Raw genomic sequence first — 22,309 nt, 5'->3', positions numbered from 1 at the left:
TAAGGACACGTCACTATTAGATTAAACAAGTGGGCCTCGTTTCCTGCAGCTGATAATATACCTACGTGCCCAAACTCTTATCATGAGAGGATTTTTTTCCCCCTTTGCCTCTGAAATAAATCTGAAAAGATGCAGAGCCTCAACAACTGATGTGGTTTTAATGTGATGTACTGAATAGCTGGCTTGATCAGAGCAGCTGTATACTAGGCGGGTTAAAAGGCAGCAGAAAGATGCTTTATTGGTTGATACTAATTAGTACAGGTCCGTGCGTATGTCCGTCCGCAAATCACCGCTTACGAGGGAGGGACCGGGCGCCGCTCTTAGCAGCTCATGACGTCAGCGGCAATCAGCGATCGCTGGGCAGCGTCAGTGGAATCGAAAGGAACGAGCAACGATGGTCCTCATCAAGGAGTAGTAAGTGCAATGTTTCTGTCTGAACTGCTCTGCTTTTTGATAATTTTGAAACCACGACGTCGTTTTATGATAGATTCGCTTGGGCAGGGCGTTTTTTCAGTGTTTGCACACTAATGAAAACTTTTCCTCTTGTCTTAGTGTCTGTGTCAGTCACACGAGGGAAGGGTGGGATTGCTCAAGAGCTGCTACTGTGGCCTACCGGCTTTGACAGCGGTACGGCACTGTGTGACAGCTGCTGTTATCTCACAGTTTCTCACACGTCCACGTTAAGCAGCTGGCTTTTAAACACGTCAGGCTATGGCTTGTGTTACGAGTTTAAATGAGAAAAGTGCCGACATTTGTGCGTTCAAGCAGTAAAACTTTCACTAACTTGAGCTACGAATTAGCTCACGGTTTGCTAATGCTAGCTAACCTAACGGTACAACATGAATAGGAAATCACCTAGCGCTGCTAATGTTATCTTAGCAACATTGACACGTAAAGCTGTGCTGGCGCCAGCTAATCTTAAACAAGATAAGAGACTTTGAGTTTTGGGCAAACTCGCGGAATGATATTTTTGTTCCAAACCAGGCTGTTTCAATCAACTAACTTACCTGCGGTAGAGGTGTTTAAGAAAGGCTAGCTAATTTAGCTGTTAGATGCCTTAGTCATGAAGTTGGATCCAAAGATGCTCGTGTTGACATTAAAGCCCTTATTAATTAGGAAATATGTGAAACCAAAGCAGTAATCTAGTCATACCCTTACACAGAAACATGTCTAGCTGATGTTAGCTTTCCTCTTGGGTAAACTTTTGTCAAATCTGCGCCCACTGGACCGGTAATGAAAGGATGCTAGCAAAGTCCGCTATACAGTTACTCTCCCTGGCTTATCAAGTAGTCAAATTCGTCTTTTCATGGGGATGAAAAGTCATTCACGTGTCTTTGACTAACAACGACTCTTCTAACGTGAGTCTGCCTAAATGAAATTTCAAACTCTTTTTACAATTGAAGGCAGAAGTCATGTAGCACAGGAACGTGACAGCAGTCAAACAAATCAGATTAGAAGTTGTTTGTGTAACACAAAAAGAGGCTTTATAGCTTAAGTATACGCCACACAATTGAAAGCCTGAATGTAATTTAGGTAGATATCAACAAACTTTATTTACCATATCAGCAAATTTTAGTTTGATGTAACTGTTAAAGTAGTTTCATTTTGTGGGTCATGTATGGTCAACGACTTATTTGCACTCAAGTGATTGTGGTGTAGGGCTAGTTGGCATATCTTACATCCATAACATTTGTTTTTATTTTGATGTTAGGATGGATGGAATATGAATTCCACAGGAATCAAGACACTGTCACAATACACATCAGAGTGATGTAAAAACATGTTTACAGCAGTGATGTATTCCATAAATATTACACAGCATTACCTTCAGCATGTTTAGAAATAATACTTGCACATCTGCACTGCATTGCCTTAATTCCATCAAAGTACCTGAAGCAGAAAAAGACATTTCTGAATTTGGTGCAACTAGTAAAGGGTGACTCACCCTCTACAGTTAGTGACGGCAGATTGTATACACATGTGCCCACAATCCATGTAGTGTTCCTCTAAAGTGCTGCAGCAAATTCCATGCATCCTTTTTAAAACTGTTGCATTTACTCACTATGCTCCTGTCCAGGTTATCTTTCAGACTTGATAACCATCATGATGTGCCCTGTGCCCCATGATTATGTTGCAAGTCAACATCAGACATTAGGGGGCCTTGCTTTAGAGTGGTCATTTCATGCTGTAGCAGCCTGGAATCGTGTCGTGTTTGTCACTGGTTGTCATTTGAAAAATTAACCTTATTTCCACAGAAGTTAATAAAGTAGTAATTTTAGACAAAACATTATTTCTAATCGTCATAGTTCACTACTGCTCATAAACCACACCAAAGAGCAAAATGCGGCGCCAAGTATGTGTGTCAGGTAGAATACAGGCTTTCTCAAGATTCATGCTTTGAGAGAACTTCCTCTGCCTACCTTTTTTTTTCTTTTGCACTGTGTGGTTAGTGGTCACTGAGAGAAGCTTCATGCTCATCAGGGTAAATGTTGCAGTTGCTTTGGGTACAGCATACCACACCCTGAAGAAGAAGTCTGTTGGGATGTAAAGAAAAAAAGTAGCAATACTTTTACTATGCATTGATTAAAGACTCTTGACAGTGATTGGATATCTTTTCGTCATGAAAATTCAGAGACAAGATTTACTTTTTCAAACAGCATGTTTGTTCTGTAAGGAATGTTTTTGGCCCAAGAAGATTCACTTGCTCCTTTTCCTCTTTGTCATTTTCTAATTGGACTTTTATTCATCTTGCAGCCATACAGGTCATTCAGTGTCAAATCAGATAAGGATGTTACACCACTGTCTCAGATTTTGTTCAATTCTTGGATATGTCATGAATGGGTCCCATAGAATTGCCATGTTATGGCATTAATATTTTGACAAATATTGTTCTTAGCCTCAGCAAACTTTATAGGATGGAAGGCAAATACACTTTCTGTATTCCAAACCCATTAAAAGCTTGTACTGCATTTTTTTTTTTTTTTTTTTTTGAGGCCCAAGATCGGGGAGGGGGCAGAATTCATAAACAAAAGTAGTATTGAGGGTACTACAAACACTTTTTTTTTCCTTGCAAATATGGTCTTTTATTAATTTTGAGGTCTCTACCACCAATGACCATGAAGATATTATGAATAAAACAAATCTTGTTCAAGTTATGTGGTTAAAGGATATTAGTTTTTATCACAAGTAATTTCTTCTACATTGTATCTCATTTTCATTAATATTATTTGATTTTTTTGTGACTGTTATTCTTTTTAAAATATGAAATATAAAATGTAACCACACCATTCATTATAACATCTGTCATAGTTGATACCTTTTTCCTACCAGAAAATTATATATATTTCAGATGTTTGGACATAGACATGTAGAGATAATAAGGGAAGACTCATGGATCATGGATGTTTTTTCCTAGAGGAAAAGCAATGCCATTAATCTAGTATTTATCTACTGTGCATTCAGAAAGTATTTAGACCCATTCACATTTTTAACATTTTGTTATGTTGCAGTTTTAATGCTAAAATTGTTTAAATTAATTTTTCCCTCATTAATCTACAATCAATACTCCATAATGACAAAATGGTGATAATAATACTAATAATGCATACGACATAGGTTTTCAGACCCTTTGCTACGACTCTTCAGCTTTAGCCCAGGTGCCTGCCGTTTTCTCTTAATAATTTAGGAAATGTTTTACACAGAGACAGGATTGCGTCCTGGTACAGTGTTATTACATGGAATAAATCAGGAACAAGAAGGACCCCCCTCCCTAGAGCTGTCTGCCCAGCTAAACTGACCAAGAATGCAATGGCCACACCTGGTAGAAGAGCCAGACAGAAGCCCCTCCTCAGTGAAAGACACCTAAAATACCACTTGGAGTTTGCAAAAAAGAACCTTAAAGACTCTCAGACTGTGAGAAACATTATTCTCTGGACTGATGAAACCAAGTTTGAACTGTTTGGCCTTAATGTCGTGTCTGGAAGAAACTAGGCACCACTCATCACTTGCCCAAAACCATCCCAGTAGTGAAGCATGGTGGAGGCAGCATCATACTGTGGGGGTGTTTTCAGTTGCAGTGACAGGGAGACTGGTCAGGGTTGAGGGAAAGCTGAACAGAGCAAAGTACAGAGATGGCCTTAATGAAAACAAGGTCCAGAGAACTCAGGACTTTGGAGTGAGCCGAAGATTCACCTTCCAACAGGACAATGACCCTAAGCATTCAGCCAGGACAGCTCAGGAGTAGCATAGGGGACAACTCTTAATTTGCTTGAGTGGCTTAACTTGAACCCAAACGAAGTGATGAAAATGGCTGTCCACTGACAGTCCCCCATCAAACCTTACACAGCTTTGGAGAATCTGCAGAGAAAAATGTCTAGGTGTGCAAATATTGTCACATCATACCTAAGAAAACTGCCAGACATGCTTCAACTAAGTACTGAGTAAAGGGTTTGAATACTTTGAATAGATCAGTGTGATCTTTATATTTTTCCCTTTTAATTTGCAAAGCTTTAAAATTTTGCTTTCACTTTAAAATGATGTGGTATTGAGTGTAGATACAGGTGGGAAAATGAATTTGAATGATTCAAGCATAAAGCTGCAACATAGCTAAATGTGTGTGAAGGGGACAGAAAACCTCTTGAATGTGCTGTATGAAGGGAACATGGAAGGACAATGGCTTTTTGTACAGTCAATACATCAAACTATTTCCACATATATGTTCAAGCACTTTTTTTTCCAAATCTAGGGCCTTTAAAATGAGTAGGCTTGCAGTACAAACTTTTAATGATTCAGTCATACTTGTCTTTCATCCTACAAATTTTAGTGAGGCTAAGAATAAATACCCAAACACAGCTTCCCAGATAAGGTGTTTTAGAGGATGTAAAAATGAGGAAAATATCAAGAGCCATAAGCTATAAAAAAGTTTTTAATTTGAACAAAAATATTTTACAGACTTTAGTATGGGGATCCAAATATAGAAAAACTTTGAATAAAATCTGAAACAGTGCTGCAACCACTTCCCTGGATTCTGTCTGATTTGACACAGAATGACCCCATGTCCAATCTTGGCTTCTCCCAGCTCTAACTTTTCCACTCTGGTCTAGTAATGGTTTCCTCGCCTCTTGCTGAAGTAAGCAGTGTGGTGAACTGGGCAGCAGTAGTTTTTTCCGCACTAACAGTGACCACAACCAGTTTCCTGTTCTTAGTAGTGAGGTTTCTGTGCATTGTGGAGCAGTGTGCATGACAGCATTTTACTTCATACTGTGTGACAATTGATTCATCACAGTCATTATGAATGTAATATGTCACTTAAGGAATTTATAATTGAGTTTGTGTATAAATGTAGTGTATATAGATGGAAAAGAATATAGAAAAGCCTACCAAAAGATAAACTTATAAGATAAAAGATAAAATTTCTTTTTTCTGGATATGGAGACTTTTTATATTTTAAAAGTGAATGAAAATGAATAAGTATTATTTTATGTGATATATATGCATCTGCTGTATCAATGTGTTTTTGTCAAATTAATTACTTTGTTATTCTGATTCAAACTAGAGTCATGTTTTTCTGCACCTTCTTTGAGTGTAGAGTTGTTAATAGTTGTAATGTTCTACGTAAGCTTCTGGCAGAACTGCTTAATATTGAACATTGTGTCTTTAAGACACAAGCAATGGGTGAATGATACCAAACTCTTTGTTCTCTTTTGCAGCCGTGTGGTTTTACCCTGTAGTGTTGAGGAGGTGAGTAATCAGTTTTTGTCTTCCTTATGATTATTCTTATTTTATTGATAAAATGAGTAGTCATATTTTTATTTTTATTTTCATTTTAGAGCCTCTCGATACTACCTAATCTCTTGTACTTTTCACCAGTGTCTTTCTTCATCATAAATGGTATCAAATTAAGCTCATGTGTAGCCTTCTATGCCATAGCTATGTGCTACAGTTACTTTTAAATGAGGAAGTCTATGTAAATGAAAAATTCTCGAAGTAAGTGTATTTATTTCAGCTCCACTATAGTATTAATAGACCTTATCCACTTGCACCCCCGTTCATTTTTTATCTGTTAGTCTGACATGCAGTGGAACCCAAATCCCTTATTTGGTCTGAAAATCTGTCATAGAGTGGTACTTAATAGGAATTACAACAAGTCTCTGTAATGCACTTTTCTTTAAAGTAATTGCTTTATCCTCACAAAGAATAATGGCAGTGAATGATAAATGCATCACTGTTTTATCATATCAAGTTTTTGGCTGCTGGGTACACATTAAGGCAACACACTCGTATCCAAAAAAGCATCATTTGTAACTCTTGTGATTGTTTTACATGAGCAGGCAATTGTTCCCTGTGTTTAAAGAGGTTTATGTCATGAATCCCAGACTCACCCTGTTGCCTTATATGGTGATGAAATCTCTTGGCAATTAGTGCCACATTTTAAAGCTCATTCCAAATACATGAAAACTAGGTGTTCTCTTAAAGGGGATAAACACTAACAAGAGTTCTGGTAGCTGAAATGTAAGCAAACATCCACCTTTCTTTTGTACCGTCTGTTGCTCAGACATCATTACATGAGACATGAGTTGATTTGGTCTGTAGATGGTGTGACAGACTAGAGTCTGAAATGCAAATAGACTGTCTTAAGTTAGGGCTGCCTTTTAATGTGTTTTGTTCTGGAAAGACAGCAGGTATGATTGAAAAAAAAGACTTGTTCACACAGCACAGTTCTGACACAAGTTTATTTGACTGTTGAGTTGTGCAGTAGTTTTTCTTGGCACGCCATATAAATATGCAGTTTAGTTAAGAAGTTTATGTTGGCTTTTTTAGTGGCTCAATTTTACAACACTAATCAAGTTATAAATGCTTTGTCTCTGTAATGACAACATAAACATACAACATAGGTCTGTAACAGTGGTTCCAAAACTGGGGTTTTGGATCCCACAAGGTACAATACAGACAAAAAAAATCTGACTTTTCTATGATTTTTTTCTTCTTTCTTCTTCAACATTTTTGTTTCTTCAGTTCTCTAAATATTATTTAAATGAAACTGAAAAGGAGGCATCTTTTTTGGGGAGGATGAACTGCTCAAACTAAGACCATAGCCTGTGAGGAGACAGACTGCTTTATTTTGAGGGGTCATAAGCCAAAGAACGTTGAAAACCACTGGCCTAAAACAACAAAAAAAGATTAAAAGCAAGGCAGAGGAAAAACTTTGACCAGTTGACGTGGACAGCAATTATGGTTCACGGTCCACATGCTGCTTGTATTAAAAACACTTAAATTATGTGAGATGCAAATGCTGTTTATAGCTGTATCCTGTTTCAGAACATATTGTTTACCTCATTAAACCAGGAGCATCAGTCTGTGCATACCATAAATCACAGATGTATTTTTGTGTTAATGTTGTGGTGTTTGTGTTACAGTATCAAGTGGGGCAGCTGTTCTCTGTGGCTGAAGCAAGTAAAAATGAGACAGGTGGTGGTGAGGGCATTGAGGTACTCAAGAATGAGCCCTATGAAAAAGATGGAGAGAAAGGACAATATACACACAAAATCTACCACTTAAAGAGGTATGAACATTTAAAAAAAACTTCCTAACTCAGATTATTAGATCACACAACAGCCCTCAAACAGTGTAATAGCACTGTGCTACCAGGCAGTGGCAGTGTTGTCTAATCTTTGTTGTGAAACATTGCAAGTTGTTCATTTTTCTTGCCTCCTGCACAGTGTTTCCTCTAGAACCACTGATAAGTGAAGCAATGTGTCCTCCTTTCCCCTTTCTCTCCATACATCTACCCATTCCCATCCTCCATTCCCACCCTACAGTAAAGTCCCAGCATTTGTCAAGCTGTTAGCCCCTGAAGGCTCCCTGGTATTCCATGAAAAAGCCTGGAATGCCTATCCTTACTGCAGAACCAGTGAGTCCCCATCACCATATCACTTTACCTTTGCTTTATTCTGAAACCTTTTGTTCCTTCCATGGTTAAATACTCTTGTGTTACTTGTGTCATGGCCATGTATTTTCTGGTCTTGTGAATTTTTGGTATTTGTTATTAATTTTATATGTATATGTAATGGTGTTTTCTTTTCCCCTTTTCCTCTCATGTCTGACCTTGATCCAGTTGTGACGGTAGGTAGCCTTAAATGACCTTTGTTTTCTGAAATATATTGATTGTCAAAATATTCCAGTTATAACTAAGTCTAAAGTGTTTCAATAGTCAGTCTACTCATATTATACATTGATTTTTCAAATATCCTGACTCTTTTTCCAGAACGAGTATATGAAAGACAATTTCTTCATTAAGATTGAGACATGGCACAAACCCGACCTTGGAACACAAGAAAACGTGAGTACCTCTGCATCATATCGAGGAAATCTCCAGTTTGAATGGCAAATATGAGTTTGTATACTCTTCTTACATTTTTTTAATCTGGTTTTTCAGGTGCACAAACTAGACAATTCCACATGGCAGAATGTAACTGTTGTGCCCATTGATATCGCAGACAGAAGTCAAGTGTCCACTGCTGTAAGTAGAAACTCTCCCTTGGCACATTTCCAGTGCAAAAGAAAAACACAGTTTGGCGCCTTCATGTGGACAAGCCTGATTATTACCAAGCTATCTACCTTTGAGCATATTGGAAAAGAAACCTTTACAGATAGAGGAATTTCTTCATGTTGAGTATAAAGGATTTTTAATTAATTTTAAATGTTAAAATCTTCAGATCACCACACTGGAGAAACTAGGATCTGGAGTTGTTTGACATTCTTATTTGACAAATTACTTAAAATTAGCAATTTTTTAAGTGTTTTGATTTAATATATAGCTTGCTTAACTGACTAATTGTTCTAGCTCTGTTTTCTAGCGTTTGCTCCACTAGAAAAAAAAAACCCAACAAAAATCTAAATGAACTTGAAAAGCAATGCAGAATCATTTGCATCTATCCTTTGAGCCACACATTGAAAAGTACTAAAATACTTCTGTTTTCTTGTATCTAGTGAAACTATTTTAGTGAACTAGTGGATCCAAGGCTGGAAATGTATTTTAGTTAACATGTATAACCAGAAGATTAAGTACAATGAAACGCATACCTTTCTGGCCAACAGTGCATGTCAAGAACTGGCATATTTCTAGCAAAAAATCACATTAGACAAGTTATAGTAGAAACGTCTAACCATTAGGGATCTCCTGATAGAGTCTTTTGGCCCCAGTTTGAATCATCTTAATATCAGGTATCTGCCAATACCTAGTCTAACATGATACTTATATTTATGTTACATAAAGATTATAGTGAAGGTCATGGTTCAAAAATATAAGGTTTATCAGTTTAGATTACTGTGAATGAATGAAAGCTCAGCTGGGAGAATGCCACCTCTGTCATTGAGGTCACACAATTTGCTATAAAGTCTCACTGTTTCTGTTGGATTTGTTGGAACAAAAGAAACACTCAAAATTGGCCAGATATGATGCTTATGTCTCTAGTAGTCATTTCATTATGTACTGAATATAAATGAATTATCTCTGATTTGGTCTACATTTGACACAAGTATCAGCTACTTGAAATCTTCTTATTTAAAAATTACACACACCATTTGAGCATCCTAAGCTTGCCTCAATAATATTTTAAAATATAAATATGAGTTTTTGATACTGTGTTTGGAATCTCTGAAATCTTATTTGAAGATGTTACACGTTATTGCTGTTATTTGACATCACATTGCCTCATTTCACTGTGGTTCTGTGTGTGCTTGTGTGCATATGTGTGGCTATTTGCCTGAGAAGCATTAGTTTCTGTGTGTGTATGTGTTTGTTTCCGGTTGGTAGTTAACGAGGCGGACGTGTTTGCCTTGCTGGAGCAGTGTGTTGTGTCTGAGGGCCCTATCAGCCCTCAGCCTCAGGCATGGCTGCAGGGCCTGGGGCGTACCGCCAGCACAGATGAGTTTGTTAGTGTAATTAAGCCTCACAGTGCTTCGTATGCCGGAACTAGACAAACACACACACGACACAAACACACTCGCACTCTAACACACAGTCTTTTACTCGAGGAGTAGCTCCTTTTCGTCTACCACGGCACATCGATTCACAGGCCTCATTAGTGCAGCACACTGTATTGTTATAGTGATGGAGCTCTCAGCATTAAAACAGCCAAATTATTGTGTGTGTGTGTGTGTGTGTGTATGTGTATGTGTATGTGTATGTGTATGTGAGGGTGGGTTTCTATCTCTTTCCACACGTTGGGCACCCTCCTGTTGGCCGATAGCCCTGAAAAGTAGCTTTTAGCTGCAGGCGCATCATGATTTATTTAAAATTGCTGAGCCCTTGAGCTGTTGATAATTTGAAAGCCATTCCATTTATTTGTATTACTATTTCTCTTGCTTTATGGAGTCAGCTTCATGTTTGTCATGTGCTCTGCATATTCGCTCAGTATCATTCTTTATTTTTCTGTATGCTTTTTAAAAATATTTTTACCATGTGACCAAAGTCCTTCTGTGCAATGGGGAATAAGTGGTTAGTTCACTAAAATGGGTTTGGCAGGACATTGCTGTATTTACTGATATAGAATAAAGAGAGCTGTTGCAGTTAGAGCTGCTGTAGACACACACACAGCAGCACAAGCGCTCATGCAGGTAGATGAAAGCACATTCACACATACTGGCCACACTGTCTCTCTGATTGAACAGATGTCTCTGATGGTATCATCATTTTTTACCGCCAAGTCACCAGTTGTATAATCTACTGAATGCTTTCTTGAAATCAGACCCCCTTTTGTTTAGTGCTTTGTTTTAAAACAATTATTACAGAAATTATGTTTTTAAAATTTAATGTCCTTTATTTTTGAAAAATGTGTACTTAACTTGCAGATTTCTTAAAACTCTTGTGGCCAAATTAAACAAAACACCTATTTATTGCCTGTCATGCTGTAACTGTATTTATGAATAAACATTTAATTTAGGAATAGATTAACTCAGTTTGTGTTAGCTAAGTATAATGTGCTGCATGTTGTATTAATTTCATAAATTGTTCTTATTGTAGGACTATAAGCCAGATGAGGATCCCGCCACTTTCAAGTCAGTTAAGACCGGCAGAGGACCTCTGGGGCCCACCTGGAAGGTAATGCTCTTGTTAGCTGTGGAAATTTATCATTGGATTTATCATTCACACACAAATGGCAGCTAATGTCACACAATTCAACCCACATTTGACCCTGTATACCAAACTATTTGGGGTGTACGCCTGGTCAGTCATTCTCACAAAACCCAGGTCTGACCTTGGATAGTCCAATGCAGTTCCTCATTATTAAAAATTGTCATTGCAGTGTTTTTATGTTGAAAGTTCAGCATGGCTGGTGTAACTTTACAGTTAAACAGAATTTAGGCACCAAATAAACTAAGGTTGGTCATTGAGAAATGGAAAACTAAGGAACATCTGCAAATCTGTCTAGAGCAGACTGTCCTCCCCACAGAGAGGCCTATGCCAACTCTGAAGAAACAACAGGGTTCAATGGCTGGGATGGGAGACACCATGCATACAGCAATTGTTGGAGAAACCCACAACAAACAATAAGCCACTGTTGAAAACAAAACTCATGACATTTTGGCTAGTGTTGCCAGAAGGTATGTGGGAAACTCAAACACAGCAGAAGAAAGTTCAGTGGTCTGAGACAAAAGATTGAGCTTTGTGTGTGGTGTTTGCTGGTGACAGCATCACGCTGTGGGGATGCGCCTCTGCACCAGGTCTTGGAAGGCTTATGAAGATAGCGGGTAAAATGAATGTAGCTCAAGACAGGGAAATCCTTGAGGAAAGCCTGCTGTAGTCTGCAAGAGAACCGCTGCTTGGGAGAAGATTTATTTTCCAGCGAGACAACAACCCCAAAAATAAAGCCAAAGCTACTCAGGAAATGCCTAAAAACAACAGTGTTTGTGTCCTAGAGTTACACAGTCAGAGTCCAGACCTCAATCCAATCAAGAATTTGTGGCTGGACTTGAAAAATGCTTTTCACTCATGGTCCCTGTGTAGCTTGACAGAACCTAAGCAGTTATTCCAAGAAGAAAGGAGATAAATTGCGGGATCCAGATGTGCAAAGCTTATGCAGTTGAGTTGGGCCTATGGCTGAGGCTTGAACTTGCACAATTATTTTGTGTCTGTATTTTTGATTTAGAGTAACTTGTGGATTGTTTTCATGTCGACACCAACAGCATTGTCTGTAATCATCAGAATAGCTCTGAGAGCACAGGGCTGGTGGAAGGCTAGAGTGGTGTCCGCAGCACTGTAAGGCTGCAATTTGATGAAGACAAATCACCTTCTTCTCAGCTCTAATTGGATATAATAGAAATTTCAAGTCAGCGTGTCAGATAAAGGTTTTACTCTGAGTTCTGTCTGCCAGGCTTTGTGTGTGACAGAAGATGAAGACAGAAATGGGAAAAAGACTGTGTATGGACATTGATTCTCAATTTGACAAGCAGCAATTCTGAATAAAGACTGATGTACTTTTGATAGAAAGAAATAAGTCAATAAGATGTAGCTCATCCACACTGAGAAACTTTGTCAGGAGTTTTGTTGCTTCCCACTCTAAACCCTGTCGTAACCCACAGCCTCACAAACGGGTCCTGCTCACTGTTAGAGCACTGAGAATTTCTGTTCTGTGGTGGAGCCCTCAAAGTTCACCATGGGAAACTTTCCTCTGCTTCAAGAATTTTCACAGAACAAAGGCAGCCAAACAGCTTTTAAAAAGTATGAATAAAGAAGCACAACTTTTTATTTTGTGTTTTTAATTAGATCACTTTCCCGTCCGCTGTGGACATGGGAAAAAGACTGTTTTTGAAAAGGTGAAAAAAAAAAGTAGTTATGTGACAACAGAGGCACAATTTCTGCCAGCTTCTCAGAGCAATAAAACTCTTGTCTATCTCTGCATGCACACATGCTTGCATATCAGCACCCTTTGTATTTCTGAAAACTTCTGCTCCTTTGAGTGGGGCACAGAGAGGGAGAGAAGAAATGTCACCGTAAATGTTTTGATGTAGAATCCGTTTCATGTGAAGTTCTCCTTTAGCGATGACAACTTTTCTAAACCCACTGCAAATTTAGAAATGTTTCTCATTTCCCCTCTCTCGCTCTCCTCCATGATCGCAGCATCAAACGGCAGTGGGATGAGGGTGATTGAGGCGGGTCTGTGGCATTTTCTCTTGGAATGCCGAGCCAGAATGAAGTGATTAATTAAACAGGTGTTCTCTGAGGGAGAGTATGTGTGTTCTGGGGGCGAGAAGGTCCTAGGTGTTAATAATGTAACCAGCTTTGCACCGCAACGCCCTTATCGCTTCACGAGCACCGTTTTATCTGCCTTCCGTGGCCACAAAGGCATGCCTGTCGGGAACGGTGTCGCTGTCAGGGCGGAGGCAGAGAAATGGTCCCTTCATCTGGAGTTTATCCACTTTGCTCTGCCCCAACCCCCCTCCTCCTTTTCTTCGCTTCAGAGGGAGGCAGAGTGCAAGAGGCGGGTGGATTTAGAAAGTGTGTTGTAGATTAGGGTGCTTTTATCTGTGCAGAGCACATCTTCATATTGATAATTATTTCAGCAAGCTCCACACCCAAAGCATTATGTATTAATGATTTTTAGCTTTGAATGCAGCCAAGATTAGTCTAAAATGATATTCTCTCAGCCTTCTGCTGTTTTTACAATTATTCTCTCATTGGAAAGTTTCTGTCAAGTTTTTTGCTGTTATTTATTCTGAATCCGTGCTTTAAGAAGTGATGGGTTCTAAGTCTTGTCGTCTTCTTTTCCCATCAGAAAGAGCTGGTTAGTAAGACCGACTGCCCGAAGATGTGTGCCTACAAACTGGTCACAGTCAAGTTCAAGTGGTGGGGCCTGCAGACCAAAGTGGAGAACTTCATCCATGAGGTTAGAATGACATGTTTACACTTCACACAGTCCATTTATTCTGGCTCATGAGCTGTGTTCAGGCTCTGAGAGCTCCAGTTTGCAGAAGCACTTACTTACTAACCAGCGTTAGTGCTGGGTGGTAATTCAGTATTATTGTTTTTTGATTCCCAATGCAAATGCATCATGATGATATGACAGTATTGTCTTTTTGTTTTACAGATGTTTCATGATTATGAGCAAGTTGTAATTACAGAATGAGTTATTGAATTTTTACCAAGTTAAATGCATTAAACATCGGTATGACTATTGTACTGTTAATTTTACATGAATTTTCCGTATGGAAAAATAAAATAGTCTTCTTAATAATCTGATATTGAGCCATATCACCCAACCCTAACCAATTACTGTCTTTCTCAGCAAGAAAAGAGGATCTTCACTAACTTTCACCGCCAGCTCTTTTGTTGGATTGATAAGTGGGTGGATCTGACTATGGATGATATCCGGCGGATGGAGGCAGAAACACAGAGGGAGTTGGACGAGGTGAGAGGACAAGTTAAAAATGACATAGAATTAAAGATAAACCTTGTACATGTTGGTCATTGTTGGGTTTTGTTTGGGAAACCAACTCCAACCTCAAAATTGTACAGGCTCTGGCATCATTTTCCTAGTATTTGCCAGAGCTGCATATGAACCTGTGCAACATCAGTATAGCCATATTATCATACTGAGTCTGTTCTAACATTTAGAGATTGGTAGTTGTATAGACAAGGGGGAGGCTAGTCTGGTAACACAGGAAGACTGTTGCAAGTAATCTGATATCTTAACTTTGTATTTACCATTCTTGTGCTGCCAATAATATATTTTATAAATGTATTTTGTTTTATGCTTTGGACTTTCTGCTTTCCAATCGTCTGTGGACAGCAGAAAGTTGATTTTTGTTTTAAATATTTAAATGAATTTGGTGGGGTATTTGTAATAAAATAAATCCTGATTAACCCCACTGTATCACTAGCCAAAGAGTAACACGACAGTTTAGCATGCTTTTGTCTGTTAGCATTTTGAGCTACAAATATTACTTCTTTGACCCTCACTGTATTTCAGAATATATTTTGGGATGCGTAACTAACAACTGAAAGGAAAAGCCTTTTTCCATTGTTAGCTAGTCCGAGTCGCCTCCACAGGCTTCCTCATCCCTCTTTCTGTGATTTTCTGTATTTTATTTTTGTCCAGATGCGTAAAAAGGGCTCTGTGCGAGGCACAAAGGCTGCAGACGAGTAGCCAGGCCAGGTGTAGGTCTGAGTGTTGCTGTGTAAGTCCTCACTGGTAAAGGCCAGTCTCTTAGATGCTTTCTTTGCTCCTTGTGGGATTTCTGTGTTCCTGCACGCCTATGCTGCTTTCACCCTTTACTCCTCGGTGTTGTGAAAGGGCTCTTAATCCACCATGTCTTTTTTCATACGTGTGTATGCTTTCACATGCAAGTCATACCTCATTCTGAATTAGTTAATCAATAACACCAGATTGCAGAGAAATATGACGTATGTGCTAGGTCGTTAGGTGTTTTGCTGACCCAGTGAAAATGGTTTGCATGAGTGCGTGTTGTGTATGAGTGCATGTGCCTTGTCCTCTGGATATATCCAGACATGTTGGCAATCTTTTCTCAGAATCACACATGCTATTTTTTAAGAGGTGGCTAGCAGTTAAAAACATACACAGAAGGCCTGCTCAAGACTAGTACCTGTGATCCAGAGCCTCCCAAAGAGGAATACAAGGCAGAGAAGAAAAACAGTCCTCTTTTAAATCACAGGCTCTGTAAAACCTTACCACTAGTTTGCTCTTGGAACTACTCTAAATATCAGTCTGGGAGCTTTTGGCCGTACAAGGAGAAAAAGGGAGGAATCCGGGCTGGACTGGCCAAAGTGGGCCAGGCTCAAACATTCCTGGCTTACTACCAACATACAGCGTTTTGTGCTTAGCCGCCCCCAACAACCACCACCACCACCTCTCACATCTCGCCCAATTCAGCATGTGTTTCCCATTTTCCCTTGGAGTAAGTAAACAGGCGGGTGCCATCAAAGAGGGCTGTGGTGAGGAGGCCGACAAGGCCTAAACCTCTAGGCTCAAGGGTTAGCAGGGTCACAGTTGCACTGGATGGGACAGCACCGTGTAACGGTGGCCAAAGCCTACATACCAGCACCACCATTCAGGTTCTTAACACGACTACAGTCAGTGAATGTTATGGAGACGATGCACCAGCAGTCATGTCTGCAACCCCCCCCCTTTTTTTTTCTTTTTGGTGTATACTGGTGGGGTGCTGTATAGAAGGGAGAGGCATGACAGAAGAAAAGGGCAAGAAAGGAGAGGTGGCTTCAAGATGGCTCCTTTTTCCCTCATTAACATACAAATGGAATTCTGCAGTTGAGAAGGAATCTGTGCTGTGATTGAGAAAAAAGGGAGGGAGGATGGGGAAAAAGGATAGAGACGTGGGAGGGTGAATCCTCATGCCATTTCATCAGATCTGTCTATTCCTCTGTTTAGAGCCACTGTTGGTTTGAACTGTTCCATTAAGGTGTTCGGCTATCAGATTCTAACACTAATTGACTTTCCAAAGCCATCAGCCTCAGGGTGGGAGAATCTGAAAGTGATGCTTTTATCTACCTAGGGGACAAACAAGGTGCTTGATAAAAGCCTGTTGGAGCAGATTTTTAGGAAAGGCTAAAGAAGTAGAAAGAAATTTGTTGTATTTTTAATGGTTTGTGATGCAAGAAGTAAAACTTAAGTCTAAACCAATTGCACTGTAACTAGCAAACATTCTTAATGGATTCCACTTAATGCAAGCATCCACTAAACCAGCCTCCGCCTGTTCAGCTTGTTCAACATAAATCTAATGTGTGTTATTCTCCTCCTTTTCCCCACAGCTTCGCAAACGGGGTGAAGTACGAGGAACCAGCGCTGCAGACGAATGAAAAGGCAAAGGATTTGAAACACCCACAGTGACAGCAGTGATGGTCCTTTGGTGTCACTTTTTACCCTTAACTGATTCAGGCTGTGGAGGATGGGGGGCACTGCTACCTGCAATCAATAGAGCAGATCCCTGACTTGCACCCAATCATAGACATTCTATCCACTGAGGAATTGATTTCTAGAAACTAAACACGATCCTAGCTGATAAGACTCTGGTTAATTTTGATCTCCTGGGCAGGGAAAGGCCAGGTATCAACATCATGTTATTGACAAGACCTAGCCTTATGGAGAGAGATTCATTGGTTTGATTCCACAGTGGCAAGTGTTGGACCAAATATTTCCTCTGTATTATTTTGTCCCCCCCCAATGTTACCCTCCAAAACATTCCTTACAAGATGATGCCCTGTCTGACCTCTCTTTGTCTCCTCCTTGGTTTTAACTGTACACACTGTGGCTCAGTGGTTTGCATTCCCTGGCATGAGTCTGTCTGTTTGTCATACTCATGTTCCTTCCTGCCACAGCCTCCATTAAGAGATTACTAACACCCCTGGCGCCTTGGCCCATTGTAATCCTTCCCCCATCACCCCACCTTACCCAAAGCACTGCATCTTATTAGCACTGACAATCATGCCCATACAGGTATTCCTTCTCACTCCCATACAGATTTAATAGAAACCCACACATACACATGCAAATGACACATATACGTTGCGCACATGCGGCTAAACATGTGAATTCATACACACTCGCAGGTGTGGATGCCTTTGTGGTGACTGATCTCTTAAAAGCTCAAGCTGGGCAGATCCATGCAAGCTTGTTCAGCTAAAGGATGTTACTTTGGAAGTGTTTACAGCTCTCAGTGATTTTTTTTTTTTTTTTTCCTCTCCTTCTCCCTGCACACTCCCTATTCTAAAGATATTCACACATAACATACAACACAGCATTCACCTCCCTAACAGATGTCCCTAGAGAAACACTGCACTGAAAAACAGCCACAGATGGTGCTACACCCCTCCGGCCTCTGTCACAAGCCAAACTGCACCGCGCTGCTCGTCCCACCTTGCCCAGCCCACCCCCAGAGGCCTGTCTCACTCATCTGGTTCTCAGAGGTAGACCGTCTCCAAAAGGCCTCTTCTTCTACAGCTTCATTCTAGGTGCGTTTACAGATTCATAACTGCCTTATCAATGCTCAGTCAACACCAGCACCACCATACACTGCTTGCCTTAATCTCTGGACCTTTGTATCTGTCGGACCTATCGGACCTATCATACCTATCGTACCTCTGCTGCCAGCTGTTGCTCTAGCTACCTCCCTTGTTTCTGACTGGTGATTTTCCTGACACCTAAATGTTAGCGCTAGCTATTAGCTGCTATCTGTTAGGAGTAAATCATAGCAGACAGAGCTTTATGAGCGATGACTCTTTTTTTTTTTTTTTTTTCCTTCAGGGTGTAGAATTGCATGTGATTCCCTTTTATGTTTCCTTATATGTGTCATAGTACCTGAGCAAGTGCAATTCCTTCAGCAAGCAAAACTTTGTACGTTGGTGGCTGTAACAACCAGCGTGCAATGCTATTGCTGCAAAGGGCTGCAGATTTACAGCTCTGCCTCAGACCAGCCAGTTTGATTGATATGCCATTTTAATGACTCATGACTTCTCAACTCCATAGTGCACTTTCTTCCCTTACACTTCAGAATCATGTGGCACTGGCCTACAGTGTTGATCATCAGTAGTGTTACATACATTTACAATACAAGTGGTTTTCTCATCTGATTCCTCCTGGTGTTTTTTTTCTGCTGTGTCTGTCTTAAACTGTGCAACAGAAATTGGAGGATTGTTTTTAAATATCTGTTTTCCACATTTTTAAGACACTGTTATAATAAAATATTCTGGGTTCAAAGATTCTAATGTTTTTACTTTCTGTCAGTCTAATGAGGGAATGTGATCACTTCCTCAGTAATGGGTTATTGGCTTGTCCAAAGAGCGTAAATGGATTTCTGATATGTTTACATGTATTCAGCAACTGTAGGCTGTTTAGATATAGGAAAAATTGGAAGCAGATATCTTGGGCAACATTTTTTTCAAAACAACAAAATCTTCTCAGGTTAACAAACGACACAACGATCTTTTTTATATCGAAGCTAATCAGTTGCCCCAAGCCACTGACTTCCTTTCACCATACCATATCCCGTTCTGTGGGGAAATATGGTGTTACAGTTTCAGCATGATGGGAGGTGGTCATGATATGGTCTGGTCCAATTTATTCTAGTATATGAGACAGCCAGTTGGTCTTTGTAACTGTACTGGGATTGTATGCATATGTGTCAAAGCAAAAGAAAAAAAAAAGTTTTGTCTCGAGTGTAATCAAGTCTTATCTTAATGATTCCTGCTGTCTGTTGAATAGAGAACCCAGTGGCTAAAGATTATAACTTAAATCAATGGTTTGTCATCTGTCAAGACAATAACATGAGGCAAGAGGAAGTATTCACAAAGTAACTGTACAGTCTTATTCTAATTTATGAAATCTACAACTGTTTAATTTCTGAACGGCTTTGCTTTTAAATGTTTCTGATCAGCTTTTGAAATTCAGGGGACATGGTAGTGAATGTATGATAATTTGTGCCTTTTCTTTCTGTAGAACTTTCTGTGTGCCATTAAGTCTTCATATTGTATCTAAATATCAAATAAATTTTGTCTGGAAACTAAAGTTCAGATTGTGCTTATGTCTGATTGTGTATACAGGTGCTTGTTGGAGACTTGAGGCCCTGGTGGGGATGTGTTCAGACGAAGAATTAGTTCTCTACTGTAAAATGCAGATCAGATAAGGTAAACATTCCTTCAGCAAAAGTTTCTGGTGACTCCAGCATGGACTAGACTTTCAGTGACCTCGCGGGTCAGAGGAGTCACACAATAACAGCGGAATCCGTGCTAAAGAGCAGGAAGAGCCGCCAGTCTGCCGGCTGAGATATCCGCCTTTTTTATTGTTTGTGGAGGAATGGTCACATGTGCCTGCTGCAAGGAAACCGGTCGTATCTGCCCCAGAACAAGCAAATAATGCTGTTTCTAAAAGGGGAGATGGGCAGGCTCGCCCACACACCTCCTGTTAAGTGGCGGCTCACAGTGGTCTACAAGTAGGCATGAATCCATCCATCCATGTGTCTCGCTCGCAGAGACGATGACGGGACATGTCATGAGTGAGCCCCTGTCGCTTAAATAGATGAGGCAACAGATGAAGAGAAGAAATGAATCTCAAAGGGAGGCTCGAGACTTGACACAGCAGGACATCCAGGCATGTTGCCGGAGAAAGACTTGATGTTCAGAGCTAAAAACACTTTGTGATAGCCAGAACGGCCAGCTTCATCACTTCAAATCATAAGCAGAAAGCACAATATTCTTAAATGTGTTAAAATGGATTGTGAAGGCCGAGACTGCACGGAAAAAAAAAAAAAGCTGTACAAGTGTTTGTTGCGCCACATGGCTGCATTTCCTGTCACAAAACAACACACTGGGGGTGAGAGCTTCTGTTTTTGGAGGAAGTGGCACAGTAATGATTAAACTCGCAGTTTGGTCCAGCCCTGCTATGTTTGTGTATGTGACCCCCCCCCCCCCACTCCCTGGGGCCAGATAGGCTCTGGGGGCCGCAGGTTTTCTTGGAAAAGAAAAGTTATTTTTGGCTTTTGTGTGTTGGCAGTGATGTCACAAGTGTTTCCTCATCCTCTGGGCTCGGGTCAAGTTTAGCCCCAGAGATTCTCCCCGAGTCTTTCCTGTTGTTCTGAGAGAGAGAGACAGAGAGAGATGGAAGAGGTGTGGAGCCAAACCGAAAAGGAGCGAAGGGTGGGGGAGGTGGGGAGGTGGGGATGGGGGGAGGGGGGTGGGGGGGTGATATGTCGCATCCCTCCCCTTAACACAATGGCGCTTCTTCTGGATGACAGATGCTGCTTAACCCGCCCTGACCCAGGGAGTTGTGATGGCTCAGCTGAGTGACAGGCTCATAGAGGACGCACGGGCTCAGCTCCGCACTGCCCCAACTGCACAGGATGCCACCCCCCCACCCCCCCCATCCACAACGAGGGAAGGAACTGTCTCTTTGGGCAGCCCTCCACCGTAATGTATGTCTATCCAAGGAAAGGCTTAACACCATGAATTAAGAGTAGAGAAGGGCACCCACTTCTGCTATCTTGTCCTATTGAGTAAAATATTGAGACAAATTGAGTACTAAATCACTGCGGAGAAGTGTGGTATTGTGACAGCGCTTGAAAGCCTGGAGACTGTCCATTGTCATGAAGTCGCCTGAGCAGCAGCTCTGAGCTGCATTTATCATCACTGCAGGACTCAGGGGGAAAGAGACCGTGCCATCGGTTTGTCATACTTAACTTGTCTGTCTCCATTTGAGAAGACTGTAGACAGAGGCAGCAGGAACTATATCACAAGGGTATTAGTAGTACAGTCAGATACAACAATATCTTGATCTTCCTCTGCCGTTGAGCTGCAGAATACTTGTTTCTATTGTTGCTAATGGGATTCAACAACAGGCCTTTATCAGTTGAGAAGTGAACATGAATTCTGGTATTTCTAACGGGCTTCGCAGAGCGGTGATGGCAGACAGGGCTAAAACTGTCTGATATGTGCACTCTTTTGTGTTCGTCTGGGTAAAACTCTAATGATGCTGCAATCCAGCTGGCTCACAGATACGGAGGCGGTCCTCCAGCAAGGTGATATCGTACTGAGGCAGAGTGTGATCTTTTTTAGCAACACGCCGCACAAGCCTCAGCAGCCTCCGGAACATCTCAACAGGCTCAACATGCTTCTCCTTCCCTCTCCAGAAGACAGGTGCTTTACACCATGTCTCCTCCAAAAACACAATCAGCGTCTATCCCTGCCTCCTCGCTCTGAGCTGCTGTCCTCTCAGCTACAAGGAGTGCATATTCAACCCCCCCCCCCCAGCGCACCAAAATTCCAAATATACACACTTCCCCAGCAATGCCTTCAATGCCTTGTCCTGACCTGTTTCCAGCCTCAACCCTGACATATAGCCTCTTCTCCTCTAGGCACAGGGCTGGACATATTGTCTGCTTCTGAAAGCCAGCAGTTTGTGGCATACACAGCTGGTTATTTCTTTACACATATTATAACTAAAATGAACATTTTATGTGCTCCATGCATTAGCTGAACATCTACAGCACTGAAGAGGAAATTCGAAAATGCATATTTGCAAATCTAAGACATTTATTTTAAAAAACCATATACATACATTTTATTCCTTCCCATTTACCTTAACCAGGGACAGTGGTTAGTGATCATTTTCTCTAATACTATTTTCTATAGGATTCCCTTAAAATAGAAGGACTGAAAAATCATTTATCTGTTTACCTTAGTAAAACAGCACCCTGCTTTAATACAAATGAAACAGATTTCACTATACATGTGTAAGTGTTTAAAGTGTAATGTTTGTTTGCCTTAGATTTATATTCTCACGTAAAA

General features: G+C 40.5%; 1 protein-coding gene across 2 annotated transcripts; it reads left to right on the top strand.

The window, feature by feature from the left end:
• Positions 1–295: 295 nt before the first annotated feature.
• On the top strand, positions 296–19,535 carry LOC108878564 (phosphatidylinositol transfer protein beta isoform). 2 transcript variants are annotated; one of them, XM_018669401.2, is made up of 12 exons: positions 296–414; positions 5,709–5,739; positions 7,416–7,561; positions 7,818–7,909; positions 8,114–8,121; positions 8,264–8,338; positions 8,435–8,518; positions 11,024–11,101; positions 13,776–13,886; positions 14,286–14,408; positions 15,099–15,177; positions 16,784–19,535. In XM_018669401.2, exons 1-11 carry the CDS (start codon positions 395–397, stop codon positions 15,144–15,146), a joined length of 816 nt encoding a protein of 271 aa, XP_018524917.1. In that variant the 5' UTR covers positions 296–394; the 3' UTR covers positions 15,147–15,177; positions 16,784–19,535. The 2 variants fall into 2 exon arrangements, with proteins under 2 accessions (XP_018524917.1, XP_018524915.1); XM_018669399.2 differs by lacking the exon at positions 15,099–15,177.
• Positions 19,536–22,309: the final 2,774 nt, after the last annotated feature.

The sequence above is a fragment of the Lates calcarifer genome, linkage group LG13 (genome assembly GCF_001640805.2).
Source record: "Lates calcarifer isolate ASB-BC8 linkage group LG13, TLL_Latcal_v3, whole genome shotgun sequence".
NCBI classification, from domain to species: domain Eukaryota; kingdom Metazoa; phylum Chordata; class Actinopteri; family Centropomidae; genus Lates; species Lates calcarifer.
This window is presented reverse-complemented; position numbering and strand designations above follow the sequence as displayed.

Coding starts and splice junctions, on each gene's coding strand:
- LOC108878564 (XM_018669399.2), top strand. CDS start 395: ATGGTCCTCATCAAGGAGTA. Junction 5,740..7,415: donor TACCCTGTAGTGTTGAGGAG/GTGAGTAATCAG, acceptor TTTGTGTTACAG/TATCAAGTGGGGCAGCTGTT. Junction 8,519..11,023: donor GAAGTCAAGTGTCCACTGCT/GTAAGTAGAAAC, acceptor TTCTTATTGTAG/GACTATAAGCCAGATGAGGA.